An 18213-nucleotide genomic window follows, 5' to 3' on the forward strand; every position below is an offset into this window, starting at 1 on the left:
ATGCAGTAAGTTGTGAGGAATGCTGGGAGCTGCAGTCAACCAACATCCAGAGCGACACATGGTTCCCATCTCTGGCCCAGACAAAAGGTGAGGACAGAATAGAAAAGGATATAAGTAATACATGCTCCAAAGAAGAAAGGTATCTTAATTATGATACTCCGGATTCACTGATTTGCCATTCACGTTTTTTAATTTCCATGGACGGGAAGCCAGGAGGGACCAAATGGCATGTACCTGCAGCCATTAAAAACAATGGGGTTCCAATATTTGCGTTTTTTCCAATTCTTGGGGGGTGGATGGATCTGGAACAGATCCCCCGTAAATCGGAAGGAACGACTGTACATTTTTATTGTTATTAATTAGCACAATTTATGAAGAAACTTCAGTGAGCATATAAGTTTTCACATGTTGCTGAACTACAGTCCCCATGATCCCTAATTAACCTGGCTCATGGCTATTGTGAGCTGGAGTTCAGTAACCTCTGAAGGGTCAGTAGATTGCCTACTCCTGCTTTACAGAGTAAAAGAGGACAAGTCTCTGTCCCATAGAGCTTACAATCTAAACTTCAACAAAGAGGAAGCAATAGAAAGGGGGAAAGAAGTGAATGTGGAGGAAGCAGGGGGCAAAGGCTGAGATCCTACATCAGGGTGATGTTGCATAAGTCTCTGCATGTGGAGTTATACATTGATTACATCACACAACTCCTTCCATAGAAGAAGTTATGCAGGCATAACACAGTGACAGGATTCTGGCCATTGTGAGTATGTGCGTCTCAGCTGCAAGGGCTTAACCACAGATATGCAGTGAGGATGTGGAAAGTCTTCAGAACAAGATGGATCTTGATTGTGTATTCCTGCATAACAGAATGCTGGCCTGGATGGCCCTTGTGGTCTCTTCCAATTCTACGATTCTATGGAAGACAGTGGGAGGTGGTGGATCCTATACATGATGGCCTTATTTTTTTTGGGGGGGGGGGCAGAAATTAGCACTCTGGATAGCTCACTAAAAGTCAGACTAAATTCTGCTAACATGGGAGCCACTTGTTGCCATTGAAGGGGAGGAGAAGCACACAGGTGTTCTAAGAGCAGTTCCAAGCAGATGGGGCTAATTTTGATCATACGGAGATTAAAAAGCAAAATTTATCTGGTTACATCTGCAGTGGTATCTATCCACTTTAATTATGCAATAATTTTCCTGTCACTTGTGTCATTTAGGTACAGATGCACAACAAAAAGTGGTGGGAGTCAGGGTTATGAATCAAATCTGTATCTCATTACTAGTGATGAAAAGAAATTCACCCTCTATTTAACATTAAGTGTTTTTGTAGATTTATAACTATGACTTTTCTCTCTTGGCTTCAGCTTTAAGAATAATGTAAGATACTGTTCCTGGAGGAGTCTGCTGCTAGCACAGAAATGCACTAGGGAGTTTCTTTCTGTCTAAAGAAAATCGAATATATGACTGAAGAACGTTCAACTGAACAAAGATTTAAAAGGGACATGTACAAGAAATGGAAAAGGAGGGAAAACACCAAAAAGGAATTTGAACTAATAGCCAGCATATATAAGGAGAACATCAAAAAAGCTGAAGCTCAGGCTTGCCAAAGAGGGTAAAAACAATTAAAAGGGCTTCTTTTGAAGGGCTTCTTATTTCTGTAGCAAGAGAAAGAACAAGGTAATGGCAGGGCCACTGCATGGAGAAGATGGCAAAATGATAACAGGAGACAAAGAAAATGTAGAACAACTCAACACCCTCTTTGCAGTAGGAGAAATGAAGCACTGATTAGGTACAAGACTACCAGGTTTCTCTAAATGAATTTAAGTCTATAGGGCCAGATAACGTACATCCAAGGCTATTAAAAAAACTGGCAGCAGTAAACTTAGAACCACTGGCAATAATCTTTGAGAATTCTTGGAGAACAGAAGTCTCAACATTGAGGAGGGCTAATGTTGCCCCCACCTTCAAAAAGAGGCGGGAAAAAGAGAACCCAAATGATTACCTCCCAGTCAGCCTGATATCAATACCAGAAAAGCTTTTGGAGCAGATCATTAAGCAGAGAATCTGTAAGCACTTAGAAAAGAATGCTGTAATCACTGTAAAATAGATGTTTTAGCCATTTTATTGAATTAATAATAATGTCAGTTTTTTATTGATTGCATTTTATATCTGTACTGTGTTGGTTTGTTGATGTAATCCCACCTTGATCCGCAGGGAGAGGCGGGAAAATACGAATACAAATAATAATAATAATAATAATAATAATAAAAAATTATTATTATTGTTATTAAAAGTTAACATGGTTTTCTCAAATACACGTCATGCCAGACTAACCTTGTCTCTTTTTTTTGAAAGAGTTACAAGCTTGGTAGATGAAGGGAATGCTGTGGATGCAGCATATATTGATTTCAGTAATACCTTCAACAAGGTCTCTTGTTATATTCTTGCAAATAAGCTAGTAAACTGTGAGCTAGGCAATGCAACTGTTAAGTGGATTTGTAATTGATTGACCAACCAAACCCAAAGGGTGTTCCCCAATGGATCTTCTTCATCCTGGAGAGAAGTGATTAGTGGGAAACTGACAAGGGAACAGCTGCCTGGTTGTACTCAGCTCTAAAGTGTCTGAGAAGAAATTCTGAATTATATTGAAGTTACTATTATTTCCCCCTTCGTTCTCATTTTCTCTCAAACTTAGCTGTGGTGTCAAATGTTGAGCTACTTGTGATGGCTGCTCTATATCCCACATATTTGAAAAGTCCTCTTAAGCCTTTTCCTGGTATCAAATAGGTGTAGTGTTAACAAGAGGTTGGAAGTATTATTTTTTTGGACTCAGTTCCCAGAATATCCCAGTTCAAAAGGCACTTTTAGGCAAAAGGGGAGAAGCTAGACAGGGGGATGGGGATGGGGGTAATTCCAACATTTTTCCTATTTGAAAACTTACCACAGACAGTAAATAAGAACAATGGCTAGAATCCTGTTGGCACATTATGTGCTTGTAAGCAGACTTAATGTGGCCAGGAAATAGAATTACAAAGATGAGTAGCATCTGTATTCAGTAGTGGGCTGCTGCTTCCCAGCTACATAGCAGTGCCGACAAAGGGACCAATCCACAACGGAACACCAATGAGGGGGTTCTGGTGCACTCCCAATACACACTGATTACACAATTCAGTAACCCAGTTTCTTAGTTTCTCTGCTGTTTAATTAAGTGTATTCAAATTTATTTTGCATGAAACGACATACAGGATTCTGGCCAATATACAATTGGTAAATAAAGAGAAAAGGTTTGGACTTACCAAGTTCTGCTAAGTTCCCAAATGCAACAAGGCACATTTCAGTCAAAGCCGAATTTTGGCAATGAATGCCCAACAATTTCACTAACGTAGGGATAACTCCCATATTGATGAGCTGAGACTGTAGGGTATCTAAACAGAGAGATACACACACATACATACACACACACACACACACACACACACACACACACAAAGAAAAAGATATTTATGTTAGTAGTTATTTGAAGTGTCATCTTAATTTTCTTAGTCTTTGTCCAATATCTGTAAAATAGTCTGCAGGCAACTAAAGCTACTCAGTAAAAAGGATTCCTCTTCCTTGTTCTTTTGCTGTCTGCTTAGCATTCAGACCTATCATGGGAAAGAAATCCATGTATGGTCTAGCGCATGAGTGGAATTGCCTCTCAGATTGCGAACACAATAGAATTGTGTTAGTTATTTTTGCTATCAATTTTTTCCTCCAAAATGTTTTGGAAACTGTAGTTTGCCAAGGTACCTGAGACATTCTTCACATAACCGCAGTCCTGTTACCTGGAATTGCTGCTAAAACTGTTTAAACAGCTGTTAAAGGTATATGATTTCTAGCTTTATTAATAATCAGGAAAGCAAGGCCTGTGTGTATGTAATGCAGATGTGAGCAAATGTGTCCCTCTGGATGCTTTTGCTCTTTAATCCCCTGCCAGCACAATTCTTGTTACAACAGCCAGTGGAGAGGGATTATGAGAGTTATGATCAAAAACCATATCTAGGGACTACTCTGACTGAAGTGGATCTGTAGAACCTCTAAAGGTCAGCTTATGTTAATTACAGTACAGATTGAGTCTTCCTTATCCACAATGCTTGAGACCAGAAATGTTTTGGACTTTGGAGTTTTTCAGATTTTGGAATATTTGCATATACATAATGAGCTATTTTGGAGATGGGACCCAAGTCTAAAAATAGAATTCATTTGTTTCATATACACCTTATACATATAGTCTGAAGGTAATTTTATACATAATTTTTTGAAAATAATTTTGTGCATGAAACAAAATTTGTGTGCACTGAACCATCAGAAAGCAAAGGTATCAATATCTCAGCCCCTCATGAAAAATAGCAACAGCAACACTTCCTAAGTGGTTTATAGCACTTATAAGTGAACTAGCACTCCCTAACTGGTTTACAAGGTGTAAGCCAACTGCCACCAACAAGCTGGGTACTCATTTTACCGACCTATGAAAGGATGGAAGGCTGAGTGGACCTAGGAGCCCTCCTCTAGGATCAAACTCACAACGTTGTGGCTGCAGTACCATCATTTAACCACTGTGGCACTAGGGATCTTATCACACAAGGCACTTAACGCACTGGAATTGTGGCCCAAATGGTTCAGAAGCGAGGTGGTGGGATTGCCGGTCATGCTTCTGAAGCATTACTGAAGCACGTCCCGCTGTTCTTCCATTGATGAATTGTTTGTGAAGCAGCCATTTTTGTAATAGTGGGATCTTCCATTATGCAAAAAATGGGTGTTCTGCGAATGATATGTCAATGGAAGAACAGTGAAATGCCTCAACGATGCTTCAGAAGCGCGACCGGCGATCCCACCTCCGCGCTTCTGAAACATTTGGGTCACGATTCCAGTGCGGTAAGTGCCTCATGTGATAAGGGCCTAGGGCTCCTCGGATTTTTGAATATTTCAGAATTCCAGATGAGGGGCAGGGACGTAGCTAGGATTTTAGGAAGGGGGGGGTCCAGACTAAGTGCCACAATTATAATGGGGCTTGGGTGCGGCGGCACAGCAGCACACACCATTCATTTTTCTAATGGAAGGGGGGGTCTGGACCCCAAGAACCCCCCCCCCCCCGGCTACGTCCCTGTGAGGGATACTCAATCTGTTTTAATTACTGGCTTGGATACAGATTTAAGTCCTACTTGGGCCAGCAGAAATTCTAAGTGTGAAAAGAAACATGGTGCACACATTATCTGTATTCCTTCTGTTAACCATGTTCCTGTACCGAGGGAGAACATAGTTTCAGTTAGGTGCCAACAGGAGTGGGGGAAACGGTACAAATTAGCAGGGCCTGGTGGTCCAGAAGGGAGCTATGTTGCATATATTTTTTGTTTCTCGGTAGTACCATTCTTTGTTGACTGTTTATGACACTCATAGTAAATTTCAAAGAAAAAACAAAACAAAATTATGTCACTTATTGGCTGATATATTTCATGCATGTACAGTTCTGAATAATGGCTTGTGAACTTATACTGTGAACTGAGTATTCCCTAGAAAGGACTTTTAGGTTGTCCACCATTGCTGGGGGTGGGGTGGGGCTGAATCCCCCCTCCCCCCAGGACCAAACCTGCTTTTTGCAGACCTGATTAAACAGTATTCACAGTGCAAAAATAATGTGCAATTAGAATTCTGTATCATGTACAATATAACCACACTGCAGTCTCTCTTTGGGCCTTTCCTTCTACATAGGAAACTTGTATCCCTGGTTGTTCTCCATGCTTAAAATTGTTGATTGTCCAAATTTCTGGACACTTTGCTGAATACACTTTAGTAACTCCTAGAGAGTAAATTCAAAGAAATCATTAAGTTTGTAATGGTAAGCATAACTAAGTGCCTGAACAGACAGGCCAAAATAATAATAATAATAATAATAATAATAATAATAATAATAATAATAATGGTTTATTTATATACCGCCCTTCGAAACATCAGGGCGGTGTACAACAGTGAAAATAAAATAATACATATCTCAATACATTACATATTAATTATTAATACATATCTCAATACATAGCAATAGCATTTAACAATGCATATCTCAATACAGCCAGCGACAAATAGCTCAACAATAACAATACAACAACAATACACAACACGCTAGCCGGGGCACAGCTCAGTGCCTGCCCCCCCACAGGACAAAAAGGCTGCTTAACTGCGCAGTTGTGAAGATGGTCCAGTCCGAAGGCGTCCTCCCTGTTGCTCTTTTGGGTCACTTTGGAGGTATGCTGATTAAATGGCACATACATCTTAAGAGGCCAGAAGCTGCGTCAAAGCTGCACTTGTCCTTAGGACTAGAGCATGGCTTTGATGCAGCTTGTGGACTCTTAGGACGCATGCATCATTTGAACACCATACCTCCAAGGTGACCCGAAGCAGCTTTATTTTGGCCTGTCTGTTCGAGCCCTATGTTTGACTCAAAGCCATAGCATGCAGGCCCCAGTATACTTTTTATTTACTTTAAAGTAAGAATGTGAGGCTGTCCTATCAATGTGGCTTGGGAGGATTAATGTTTCCCTTCAGAAATTTCTACACTCCTTTACAGCAACATATCTCCACTGGTATGCATTTCAACGGACACCCTAAAATGTTCCAGAGTTATGGACTATGGCCTTTTATTGCAAAATCTTGCACTTACGTCTATGTATGTAAATTTAAAATTTGTCAAGGGATTTACAATTGCCTAACTGTACTGTTTTTCTAATTCCCTTTCTAAATGAATATGCATATGTATACCCTACAGGCATCAATTCCCATCTAATCTTGGAAGCTAAACAGGATTAGCCCTGGTTAGTACTTGGATGGGAGACTGCCAACAAATACCAGGTGCCATATTTCAGAGGAAGGAAGTGGCAAAATCACTTCCACTATTCCTTGCCTAACAAAACCCTGTGGAATTCATGAGGTCGCCATAAGTCAACAAGCAACGTGAAAGTGTGTGTGTGTGTGTGCGCGCACACACACACACACACCTCAATATTTTGGATAATTCCATCCTTCTGTCATTATACAACTGCATAACTATTTGAACCAGACTAGCTCTAAGATAAAAACAAGCAAACAGTATTATTACTGCATATATTCTAACACGTCTAAGCGGCACAATTTCAGATTATTTGCAATATTTGATAAGTGTAGTGAACAGTATTAGTTATAGTAATAAATTGTCCAAAACAATCTCCTTTCTCCTCCCCAAATTTCTTCCCTTTCATACAGTAGCAGAAATAAGAAACCTGTGGCTCTCCAGATTTTGCTGGTCTCTAATTTCTATCAGCCACATCAAGCATGACTAGTGACCAGGATTGATGTGAACTGTAGTCCAGCTGCATTTGTAGGTCCACAGGTATCCCAGACCTATTTGTAAAGGAAGCAAGCAAAAAGATAAAGTATTCAGGGCACTTAAGAAAATGTTATGCAAAGAACAGAAAAAGCCTCAGGAAAGCAAGAAGAAATTTAACAACAATCAAGAAAAGAAGGTTAAGAAATGTCCTGTGTCACCATAATGATGTTAACTTTTAGTGAGGGAAGTTTACAATATTCATTTTTTAAAAAGTTGTTTAAGATGTTTGCAAACAGAAATGTGTTTTATGATTCACAGGTCAGGAGGTAAGAATTAACACTTAACACAAAAACACACCAAAAACATTACAACCTTAAAACAAAGCATTCCTCAGTTTAATGAGCAAGGCGTATCTGATTTGCACTTAAAAGTAATGATGCAAAATGAGATGTAGTCATGAATCTCTCAAATTCCTTCAAGAATTCCCCTGATAAGAATTATGGGCTCTTATAGATTCACTTTCTGATTCTTTATTTTTAAAACAAACAAACAAACAAACAACTGTAGATGAACAATCCTTTGGTGAATGGCAAATCTTCAAATAGTTATTTCTGAACCAGGTAGCAGCATATTATCTGTTCCCAGACATTAAAAGCACCAAACCTCTAGTAAGCTGTAGGAGAAACCCACACTCAAACCCTACAAGCCAATTAACAAGTCAACAAAAGCCAAATGTGATTTCAGAGCAGGGATGGCATCTTAACCTCTGTGGCTCCATCCTATGGCATCTTGAGAATTGTCTTCAAGAGGAACTTAAGAATTTTCTGCCAGAACCGTCAAATCCTGTAGTTCATGGTAACATACTGGAGAATTCTAAGTATCTCACCAAATTACAAATCCAGGATTCTGTAGGAGGGAGCCATGGCAGTAAAACTAGTATCAAACTGCTACAACTGTGTAGTTGGATACTCCAGGTATGAAGGACATGGCTAGTGTTTCGTCATTACATCTTTCTTGACCTGGACAAGTTCACATCAATAGCTGCAGATGTCAACTCTTGACCAAATGTATACTCTCACATGAGGCAAAGGCCATAGGAAATTGTCTTATACAAGGTCAGATCAATGTCCATCTAGTGCAGCACTATCTGACCAACAATAGCAATTCCGTATCTCTGTCTCATCCCTTCTTCGCTATTGTTTTTATAACTGGAGATACCAGGGACTGAATTCCACTCGAAGCATAGAGCAGTTAGTTTTTAGGACTGCAGTTTCCAGGATCCCCAATGCCATGCAAGATACAAAATTTCAGAAGCTGTGACTTGAAAGTACAACTTTTCAAAGTGCCAGTCCTACTGCCACTGAGCTATAAGTGTGCAATATTATACAGTGGTACCCCGGGATACGAATGCGCCGCCTTACGAAATTTCCGGGTTACGAAAAAAATCCATAGAAAAAAACTGTTCCGGGTTACGAAGGTTATTTTGGGTTACGAAAAATTTTTTGGTGCTTTTCGGCGCTTTTTCGCACGAAATCGCGGCTTTCGCTATTAGCGCCTATGGCTTTTTCGGCTTACGAAGGATTTCGGGTTACGAACGCGGCGGCGGAACGAATTAAATTCGTAACCCGGGGTACCACTGTATAAAGATTCCTGCTCAGAAAAGGGAAAGAATTTGCCCTTCTAAGGACCCAAATAAGTATTAAAATATGTCTAGTGCAGTTTAAATATGTTATTGTAGTTGAAACTAAGTGTCTAGGCCGCAATCCCAATCCAGGATGAGGTATGCCTGCACTTTGAATTGTCAAAGAAAGATCCACTGAAACAAATAGATCTTTCTTTGGCATTATGTATTGAAAGACTGGAGTGGGATGAAAGGGAGCAAGTAAAAAAAGCACTGATGATTTAATACATGTCATTAAATACATGATATGTATTAAAGGGTAAAATGTAGTTTTGGTCTAATTTTAAGTAACTGTAGCACTTTCCAGTAGCTTAAACAAAATGTAAGGAAGAAGTGCACCAGTGCACTAATTTCAGTGCTCAATTTTATATCTTTACAGTTTAGAATCTTGTCTAGTGCTTTCATGGTTGCTCTTCCCATTTCTAATCTTCTTATTTCTTGACTGCAATCTCCATTCTGATCAATGTTTGATCCAAGGTACAGAAAATCTTTATTTCTATTGTCTAGATTTATCCTTGGTTTGAACTTCCCTTTGAATTCTCAGATCTTGTAGAAGAGGTTTCTTGTTCGTCTTCTTTTGTCATTGTCTTCTATTTCTCTGCATTGATTATTTTAGTAGTCCTTTTTGTCCTTGTGCACTAGTCATTGAACAGTTACATTCATGGGTCTGGTTATGTGCCTGTTTCTCTTTTCTTTTGCTTCTCTTCTTTCCTTAATTGCTTGGAGCTTTTGATCTGTTATCCATTCTTTTATTTCCTTTTGGCCACCATGTCTTTCTAATGTCTTTATGCATTCTTCCTTGATTATATCCTTGGCTTCTGACCATAGTTGTTCTGGCTCCTGGTCAATTATGCTCAATAGTGCAATTCTACAAATAATCTACAAATAATGCATAGCCAAAATTCTGAATGACTAATTTACATTCACCTGAGGTAAATTCCACTGAACTCAGTGATTCTCATTGGACATAAACAGTATTGCACTGCAAAAACATTGTATTTGTCTATTTCTAGCTTAAGCTGCCTGATTGAAGGACACTGACATTTATTTAATGAAGTGGCTAGTAACTTCAGTTTTTGAGATGATGGCAAATTACCAGGGATGACTGCTACACTGGCATCTCAGCATTTTAACATAAAAACAATTTGTACTATTTATCACTAACTGAGTTTGTTTATGAGTAAGCCCTTCCACAGATTGCAAGCATGTAAAAGATATTTAAAAGCCCTCACTTGCACTCTTACGGAGCCAGACAATTAAGTGACATATGAATGTTTTTGAAGGCCCGTCCCTCCAGATCTCCTGGATTGACCTTTCTCCACCCACCCCACAAAAAGATGAACTGCCTCCTGGATGCATCCAGGAGCATTCATTCATCTTTTATATAGGCTGCAGGGCACTCTGCGCTGATTAACATATCCACCCCACATTTTTCAAAACAAGAAATGGACTTCAAGCCTGGGGGGATGCAGGTTGTGCAGCCCCTGGGAGGCCTAGAAGCAGAAAACTGGTCTCCAGACCTCTCATAGTTGACCACCCCTGCATTACAGGCAAGCTGCAAGTTTGTGGCTACATGGGATAACTTCACATTATGTATCCCTGAGAACTTGAACATTAGCAATCTTAGGAGATCTTGGATAGTACAGAAAGTCTGGCACCCATGTTATTAAATGTGATGTCAGAAGTAACTTCTGAACTCCCTAGAAAATCTGGGGAAAGTGAATGTCTGTAGTGCAGCTAGCCCAGGCAAATAGTCAACTGGTGGTAAATATGTTTTCTACATATGCTCTATAGTCTCTTTGTATTTATGTGTAGTTAAACGAAGGGTTGTGATGACAGAAGAATAAAAGGAGTAAAAATACAACTCAAGGTAAGTGAGGTGAATAGGGAAGTCACAGTGCTGCAGTCACTGAGCTGCTTCAAAAAGTATTTGAAGAGGCTTTAATAGATAAAACAGAGTCTGTCTCTGGAAATCTTATCTTCCATTTCACAGTCAAACTCGGTCCTTCCTTGAATTCAGGTTTCAGCCTCCTGAAAAGCAATTTATTTATGCAGCATACTTAGCCTACAGCCTGGGAAATCAAAAACAGAACAAAGTTTTAAAAGGCATCTAGAATTGTGTGTGAGTGTGCATGCGCGTGGAGGAGGGAACACACCATCACTCTGGTTTGTAAGTCAAAACAACAGAATCTACATAAGAAAGCTAAACTTCGGAGAAAGCTAAATTCAAACAGGGCAATCTATCCACTATATTAGTCAAGAGCATGTCAATTTCAGTACTGAATCTGAAGACTGCATATTTAAGAGGAAGCTTGTCATAGCACGAGGGCCTTTTCTTCCATTATTTTTTCATCACCAGAAATACTCATAAGCAGAAAGGGAATTGAATAGATGGTGATATGCAGCTGAGCAGATAGTTTTTCTGGCAATGCCTTTCCATCCCTGTTCTGCAATTTCCCCTTCTTCTCTCCCTACTCATCCTTATGTAACAGAGCACAGCCATTTTGAAACTAAAGACACAAAGTACCATACCAGGCACCTGCTGCCAGTTCCTCCTCCTTCATTTCTCCTCATCAGGTTTAGAAGATAGACTGTGTTGAGTCATGGCTGTCCGAGTTCTGAACTATACATCTAAGGCTGCCATATACTGATTTAAGTGTTTGGCCCATGTAGCTCAGTACTTTCTATATCTGCAGAATTTCAGACTAGACTTTTTATCTGGGTCTGTCTAGAAATGCCCGGCACATTCTATATGGGAAGCACATGCTGTACCACTGAACTGTGGTGGCTCATTTCCCAGGTTGGGGAAATGCCGTACTATGATATGAAAGGTCAAGAATGTGGTACAGAGGAGGCACTTTCTTTCTGATATACCACCAAAGCAAAGTGCCACCTGCAGTCTCAACTTTGGAAGGACGGGGGGGGGGGGGGGGAATGATGATAGGCCCCACAAATGATGATCAGCACCACAGCTCAGTTTATGGGAGTGCAGGGTGACGACATTCCTCATCTGGTAGCTTGAAGGCATTTGTTGCCTTCTACACAGAGGCAGACCACTCATCTATTTTGTGTATTACTAACAGGGCACTTCCAGATTGGTCTCAAGAAGTGTGAGTTTTCATGATCTGCTCCTTGAATTTTGCTGGATGTAGTTGCCTTTGCATCTACTTGTTTCATTCTTTTTGGGGGCTGTTTATAATATTTCTTGGATCTGAACTAGGCTTTAAAAGGATCTTCTAAAGGCTTAAAAAAAATCAACCCAAATGCTCCTATGGTTTCGAAGGGCAAATTTACCCTTCTCTGAGTGTAACCTTTTTTTGTTACAGAGTGCAAAAAAGCCATTTCACCACTATAACTCTTTTTAAAAGAAATTTATTTACTAATCCATAACTTTGGCCTACCATTATCCCCAGAACCATAACTTTCAAGCAGTAGGCAAATAAAATACAAGCCTCTGCAAATACAAGAATTAGCAAAGGAGGAAAAAAAAGATGGCTTGAATACTGATTCCCTTTTCATTTTTGCCTAGGTAAGGTTTCAAGAAAAAGAAGAGAAATGGAAAGCACAAGACCATAAATCAACTAGTGTAATGTATTCAAATCACAGACTTCTAGGAAACTTGCAAGATTAAGACAGGCTCAGTGGTTTTACAGTACACTATTAAGATATTTTTCAAAGGCGATGGATGAAAAGACAAAATTTGACAGAATGAATTTTAATTTGAATTGAAACGAGAATCTAGAAATGAGAAATGACACTATAAAGAATGATACACCTCTGTGTGTGTGTGTGTGTGTGTGTACATACAGTCTGAAAATAAAGTCAACTCTTCCTCATCAGCTTCACATATTAGAGATTAAACAGGTTTATATAATTTGTGGCTGCCAGCTATGTATACTCATCTGGGAGAAAGTTCCACTGAAGCCAATAGCCTTTACTTCTCTGTAGATATGTCAACTGTCAGGGAAAACAAAGTAGAAGGGTGCTATTACACCCACATAAGTTTTTGGGTCTTCCCATAAGTATCTAGTTTTCTAAATAATTATACTTAAAATGCTTTTAAAACAAAACATAAAAAGTCTGCTGCAGCCAGGTCACATTTTCTATCAAGTGATGATATTATACCTTTAAAATGGTAGGTCATTGAAGCCTGAATCCAATTGCTAATCTCAACTAGAATAGACCCACTGAAGCAAGTGCTAAATGGTAAATTGACAGTTATGTAAATCCCATTGCATCAATTAGTGTATTCTAGATGGGGCTAGCATCTGAATTTCTCCCTCAACTTTCCAAACAAGAGCAGGTTAATCAGATGGCAGACTAACTCCTTGAGAGTAAAGCATACTAGGTAGAGAGCAACCTGTAGCAATTGTGATTGCTTTTTTCTAACAGCAAACTCAAACAGGAGCATCAAAAGGACCTGAGACAAAACTGGGTCACTCAAAACAAGAGGAATTTGTTTGGGTGGGCCAAGTAGTTCATAAAAGTACCCTACACACACCCTTAGAAAAACCAAGGAGGAGTAGAAAGCACAGTCCAATGATGGATGATTATCCAATGACTGTCAATTAAAAACAATATATGAAAAACTGGGGGTGGGGATGTGGGTTGAAAGATGATGGAATGACATCTCAGAGGATCATATGGCTTACTGGCTGCAACCTTTAATTCTTAAGATGTAACAGGAGTATTCCTATCAAGAAGTGAGAATACAAGGCATAATATCATAAAGAAAGAAATATTTGTGTTTATAAATAAAATAGCATGTGAAGCATCTACTGTATCTCCACTAAAGCAGTTCTTCAATAACAGAGCTGCAACATTTGGCTGATAATAATTTGTTTTTCTCAAGTCTAATTGTCTGTGTCAGCAAAATCCACACCGAAGACCTTTTTTTATAGAGCATGGGAACATTTTGTTTGTGGGAATGTATTATTGCACATTCAAAGAATATATGGTAAGTAGCATTAGAAGTACAACCAGTCCTGCCTATGTAATACAGTGCCTTCATGGTCCTCGCCTATAAAAAATGAAGGGTGCCATGCTGAAGTGAAGGATGCTAACACAGTGACAAAAGAATTATAAGCAGTGGTGCAAAGATCCAGACATCCAGAAGCAACTAAATTGGGCCTGGTGAAAGACTTGCTGCAGAGTTGAGGATGAAGGATGCTTTCACTGTATGCCTCATTGAAAATCTCAGTGGTTGGTAAGTTTTGCCAGCATTTTTACACCACTGCTTCAAAAGGATAAACTATTACAATCTCCACATGAAGCTCAGTGTTTGAAAACAAACTAGATATTATGGAGCACAAGTTTTCTAAGAGTCATTCTGTCAAAAAATAGATACCATATATACTCATGTATAAGTTATCTTCAAAGTTGAGGACAGCTTTTAGAGGGAAAATTATTTATTTTGCCATGACTCATATAAATTGAGCATAAAATTTATGGTCATGTAACAAAGGATGTAATGCAAAGGAAAACGGTGCCCAAAAACTTACAAAATTCAGGCAGCATTAACTATTTGTGCTCACCCTAAAGACTTGGTGGAGGAAGAGGGGGTTGTGGTAAATGGTGGCTCTGCAATGTGTGCAGAAGGCAACCAAATGTGGACAGGGCTAAGAAAATGAGCACATGTAAAAAGTATGTAAAGGCAAAAGTTAAGGTACAATATTAACTGTTATGTAAAAAAGAAAGCATCCCCCTTTCTGAGTAGAGGGGTGAGCTTAGTCTGCCCCCGGAGAACCTAAAAAGAAGCATTGACTCCTTCTACTTTCACAGTGTCCCTTTGAAGGTAGTGCCAAAGAGTCGCCACTGCCAATTTCACCCAGGCCACTAGTGGCACCACATTGGAGAGAGTTGGTGCTTCTTTTAGTTTCTACCAGGATGGACTAAGCTCTCACTTTTCGCAACTCAGAGAAGAGGATGGGGTTTTTGTTGTTGTTTGATAATGTACAGTATTTGTACTGAACCGTGGTTAGGTCAGCCAAGTTTTTTGGGACTGATTTTTTAACTAAAATTTGTACTTATACATGGGTATATAAAGTACATGTGAGAACACACTTGCTTATGTTGTTGTGTGCTTTCAAGTAACTTCTGACTTATGGCGACCGTAAGGAAACCTACCAGGGGGCTTTCTTGGCAAGATTTGTTCAGAGGTGGTCTGCCACTGCTTTCCCCTGAAGCTGACAGCATGTGACTTGCCTAAGGTCACCTAGTGAGTTTCAAAGCCAAACTAGGAATCAAATGCTGGTCTCCAGAGTCATAGTCCAATACTCAAACCACCATGCTACTTTATTTATGCCACTTGAAATATCTAACAAGGTTTGTTTGTTTTTTAAAGAGAAAGATACAGGTAAAATTTTTTGTTGGTTTTTTAGGCTGTGGCCGTGTTCTGGAAGAATTTATGCCTGATGTTTTGCCTGCAACTGTGGCTGGCATTTTCAGAGGCCTCTGAAGATGCCAGACACAGAGGCAGGTGAAACATCAGGAATAAATTCTTCCAGAACACGGCCACATAGCCTAGGAAAACCCCTACAAAAAACTTGATGCCGGCCATGAAAGCCTTCAACTTCACAAAAATATGAGGACATCAGCAATGCAGATTTTCCTCTAGGATGGAATAAGTAGCTCATTTAATATTTATACACTGTTTGGACTGCTCAAAAGCTGTTTATCTGAAAGCTTACATTTATAATTAGTTTATTTAGAAAAGCACTCATAGGTGATTAGGCAGAACAACCAGTTTAATAACAATCCTCAGATATCAGGGGTGGAATGTGAAGCAAATCCTCCTGGACTGTTCAATCACCCTGTCTGTTAGAAGCAACAGATCTCTTTTATTTCAATTGTTCTAATACCTATCAAAATCTAAATTGAAACCATGTTATGGACAGGAAAAAAGAAGAGTGAGAAAGATTTCGCAGATTGGCAAACTTCAGCAGAGCTGGCTATCGTAAGCAAAAGATGCAAAGATGTTATTAAGGAATGCAGCAAAGTATTATTATAAAACTTTACACAATTATTTGCTTTTTTAAAAATGCTACTTCTCAATATCCAGTCATCAAATAGCTACTGTTTTGATTCCCTCCCATTTCTGGTTCAGATGTACATTCTTGGCTTTACAAAAAATGTTTGCAAGGCTGAGAAAGTGTGTCAAAATCATGTATTTGCTTGCACATGCACACAGACACACACGCACACACGATTCCTCTATTTTGCTCCTTCACTAACTCTGTAACCAAAACCTGTTCTGTTTTGAACTAGCACTCTTCATTCTACCTGAAACAGGATCCAAAACAAAAGGATTTCCATGCTGAAACCAACATGTAAAAGGAGGAGAACGAAGGGTAGATTGGCCAAATGGTCACAAGCCATGGTTTATGAGCTTGCAGTCCAGACTAAGCCACTGATGGTGAGAGAGAAGGACACTGTTGATGGCCATCGTATTTCCTCCCAAAACACAACTCACTTGCCTCTGAAACACTTCAGCAGAGGAGACTAAGATGTATGATCCTTTTGTGCATACAAAATAGCTCCTTCCACTGAAACCAATGCAATAGAGCATATGTTTTAAGAAACATAATGTACACATAGAAACAATTCAGAGACATAGCTGTGTTAGTCTGAAATATCAGTATGCAAGAGGATCTTACTGAAAGAAGTTGTTAGCAAAGACTTTCGTAGACTTGGTCTACTTACTTACTCATTTCATGTATCTGAGGACATAGGCCAAGTCTACAAAAGCTTATGCTACACCATCTTTCACTCTATTAGTCTCAGAGAGGCAACAAGATCCCTTTGCATACATATAACCCATGCACATGGGGGGCGGGGGTGGGGCTGAACCAGAGTATGTTTGCTGAATTTTAATAACAATATACACCTTTATTTATTTATTTATTTATTTATTTAAAATGATAGTTAAGACAAAGGGTTTACTTTTTAGCATTTTTGTTTACCATTCTCATTACTATAGTTCATCAGCATGCCACAAAAGACTGTCAAGAGCTTCTCACTGGCTGGATCTGTTTTACTGCACAGTGACCTTAAATGGTCTATTACAATCTGTGCCCCACCTGCATGGTCAACTGCGCTTCTGCCCTCATCTGTAAAACAAAGAGTCAAGTTAAAAAATAAAATTAAAAAGGCACTTATGAGTTCTAAACATAACAATTATAATAAAAAGAGAAAGATGGTATTGGATTATTAGTGCTACAGTGGCCAAAATCCAATGTCATGCTAGCGGTTGGGCATGATTTCATTTTCACACCCACCTCCCTGCAACCATCTCCATTGCCTGAAAACATGCTCCAGAGGGTTTTCCATTCTTCTGGAGTAGGTTTTGAAGGTCCACAAGGGACTCACTCCCCTCCTGTTGGTACTGAAAGAATCAGAATCCCTCAGCATAACACTGGATCCTGGTCATTTTAATCATAATATGGACTATACCGATGTAATTTCAAAGCAGAAGGACAAGGGTTCTATATGCGCTTTATCTGAAGGATACTTCTGTTTTGTTTTGTTGTTGCTGTTTGCAAAGTATGAACCGATGAAAGAGTGAGTGGGAAGTATCCTAGAGTCCCTAATCTACAAGCACTGGGAAGTGGGGGAATATTTAATCCTTCCCTTATTACCACTAGGTCATTACTGTACTAGACTTTTCTCACTGAGCAACACCGTACAGATCTTTCTTCTACTGCAGGAGTCAGGAATTTTTGATGCTTCAGATTTTTGGATTTCAATCCCCAGAAGCCTCAACCAGAAAGGGTTGTGGAGGTTGTAGTCTAAAACACCTGGAAAGCCAAAGATCCCCTACTAGTGCTTGGCTAGAAAGCAAAAAGATAAAGAGCACAGGTAAGGCTTCTTCAAAAGCCCGCATATTTCTTAAGACAGTATGGGTAGATCCTGCTTAGCATAAGTACCTCTGATTTTATTTTTATTTTTGGAGGGCATGGCAAATACACACAAGGTCCATAAATTGTGCAAACAGAGACCATCTGTTGGGAGGGGGGAAGGGTAGGGGGAGTCCTCAAAAAGCAGTTAAAGGTCTGTGCTATCAGAGATAAAACAAAAGTTTGCAAATATGTTTTCAATACCAAAGTATAGAAGAGTCTTATTAAAACCAGCTGGTCAAAAGTTCAAGACATATGTGGGAGATGGGAAGCTCAGTTGTTTAATAAGAAATTTCATCAGCCAG

The 18213-nt window shown here is 39.4% G+C and overlaps 1 protein-coding gene across 4 annotated transcripts in view; it reads right to left on the bottom strand.

Moving 5' to 3' along the window:
- RAP1GDS1 (Rap1 GTPase-GDP dissociation stimulator 1) overlaps positions 1–18213 on the bottom strand; it is a 114498-nt gene that overhangs the window by 23130 nt on the left and 73155 nt on the right. For 3 of the 4 annotated variants that reach the window (XM_042470802.1, XM_042470801.1, XM_042470804.1), the window contains 2 exons: positions 16976–17122; positions 3294–3422 (listed from right to left, as the gene is read on the bottom strand). In XM_042470802.1, the coding sequence (XP_042326736.1) occupies positions 3294–3422; positions 16976–17122 (276 nt within the window). The remainder of the gene's footprint in view (positions 1–3293; positions 3423–16975; positions 17123–18213) is intronic. The other variant, XM_042470803.1, reaches the window with a different exon arrangement.

The sequence above is a fragment of the Sceloporus undulatus genome, chromosome 5, assembly GCF_019175285.1.
Source record: "Sceloporus undulatus isolate JIND9_A2432 ecotype Alabama chromosome 5, SceUnd_v1.1, whole genome shotgun sequence".
NCBI classification, from domain to species: domain Eukaryota; kingdom Metazoa; phylum Chordata; class Lepidosauria; order Squamata; family Phrynosomatidae; genus Sceloporus; species Sceloporus undulatus.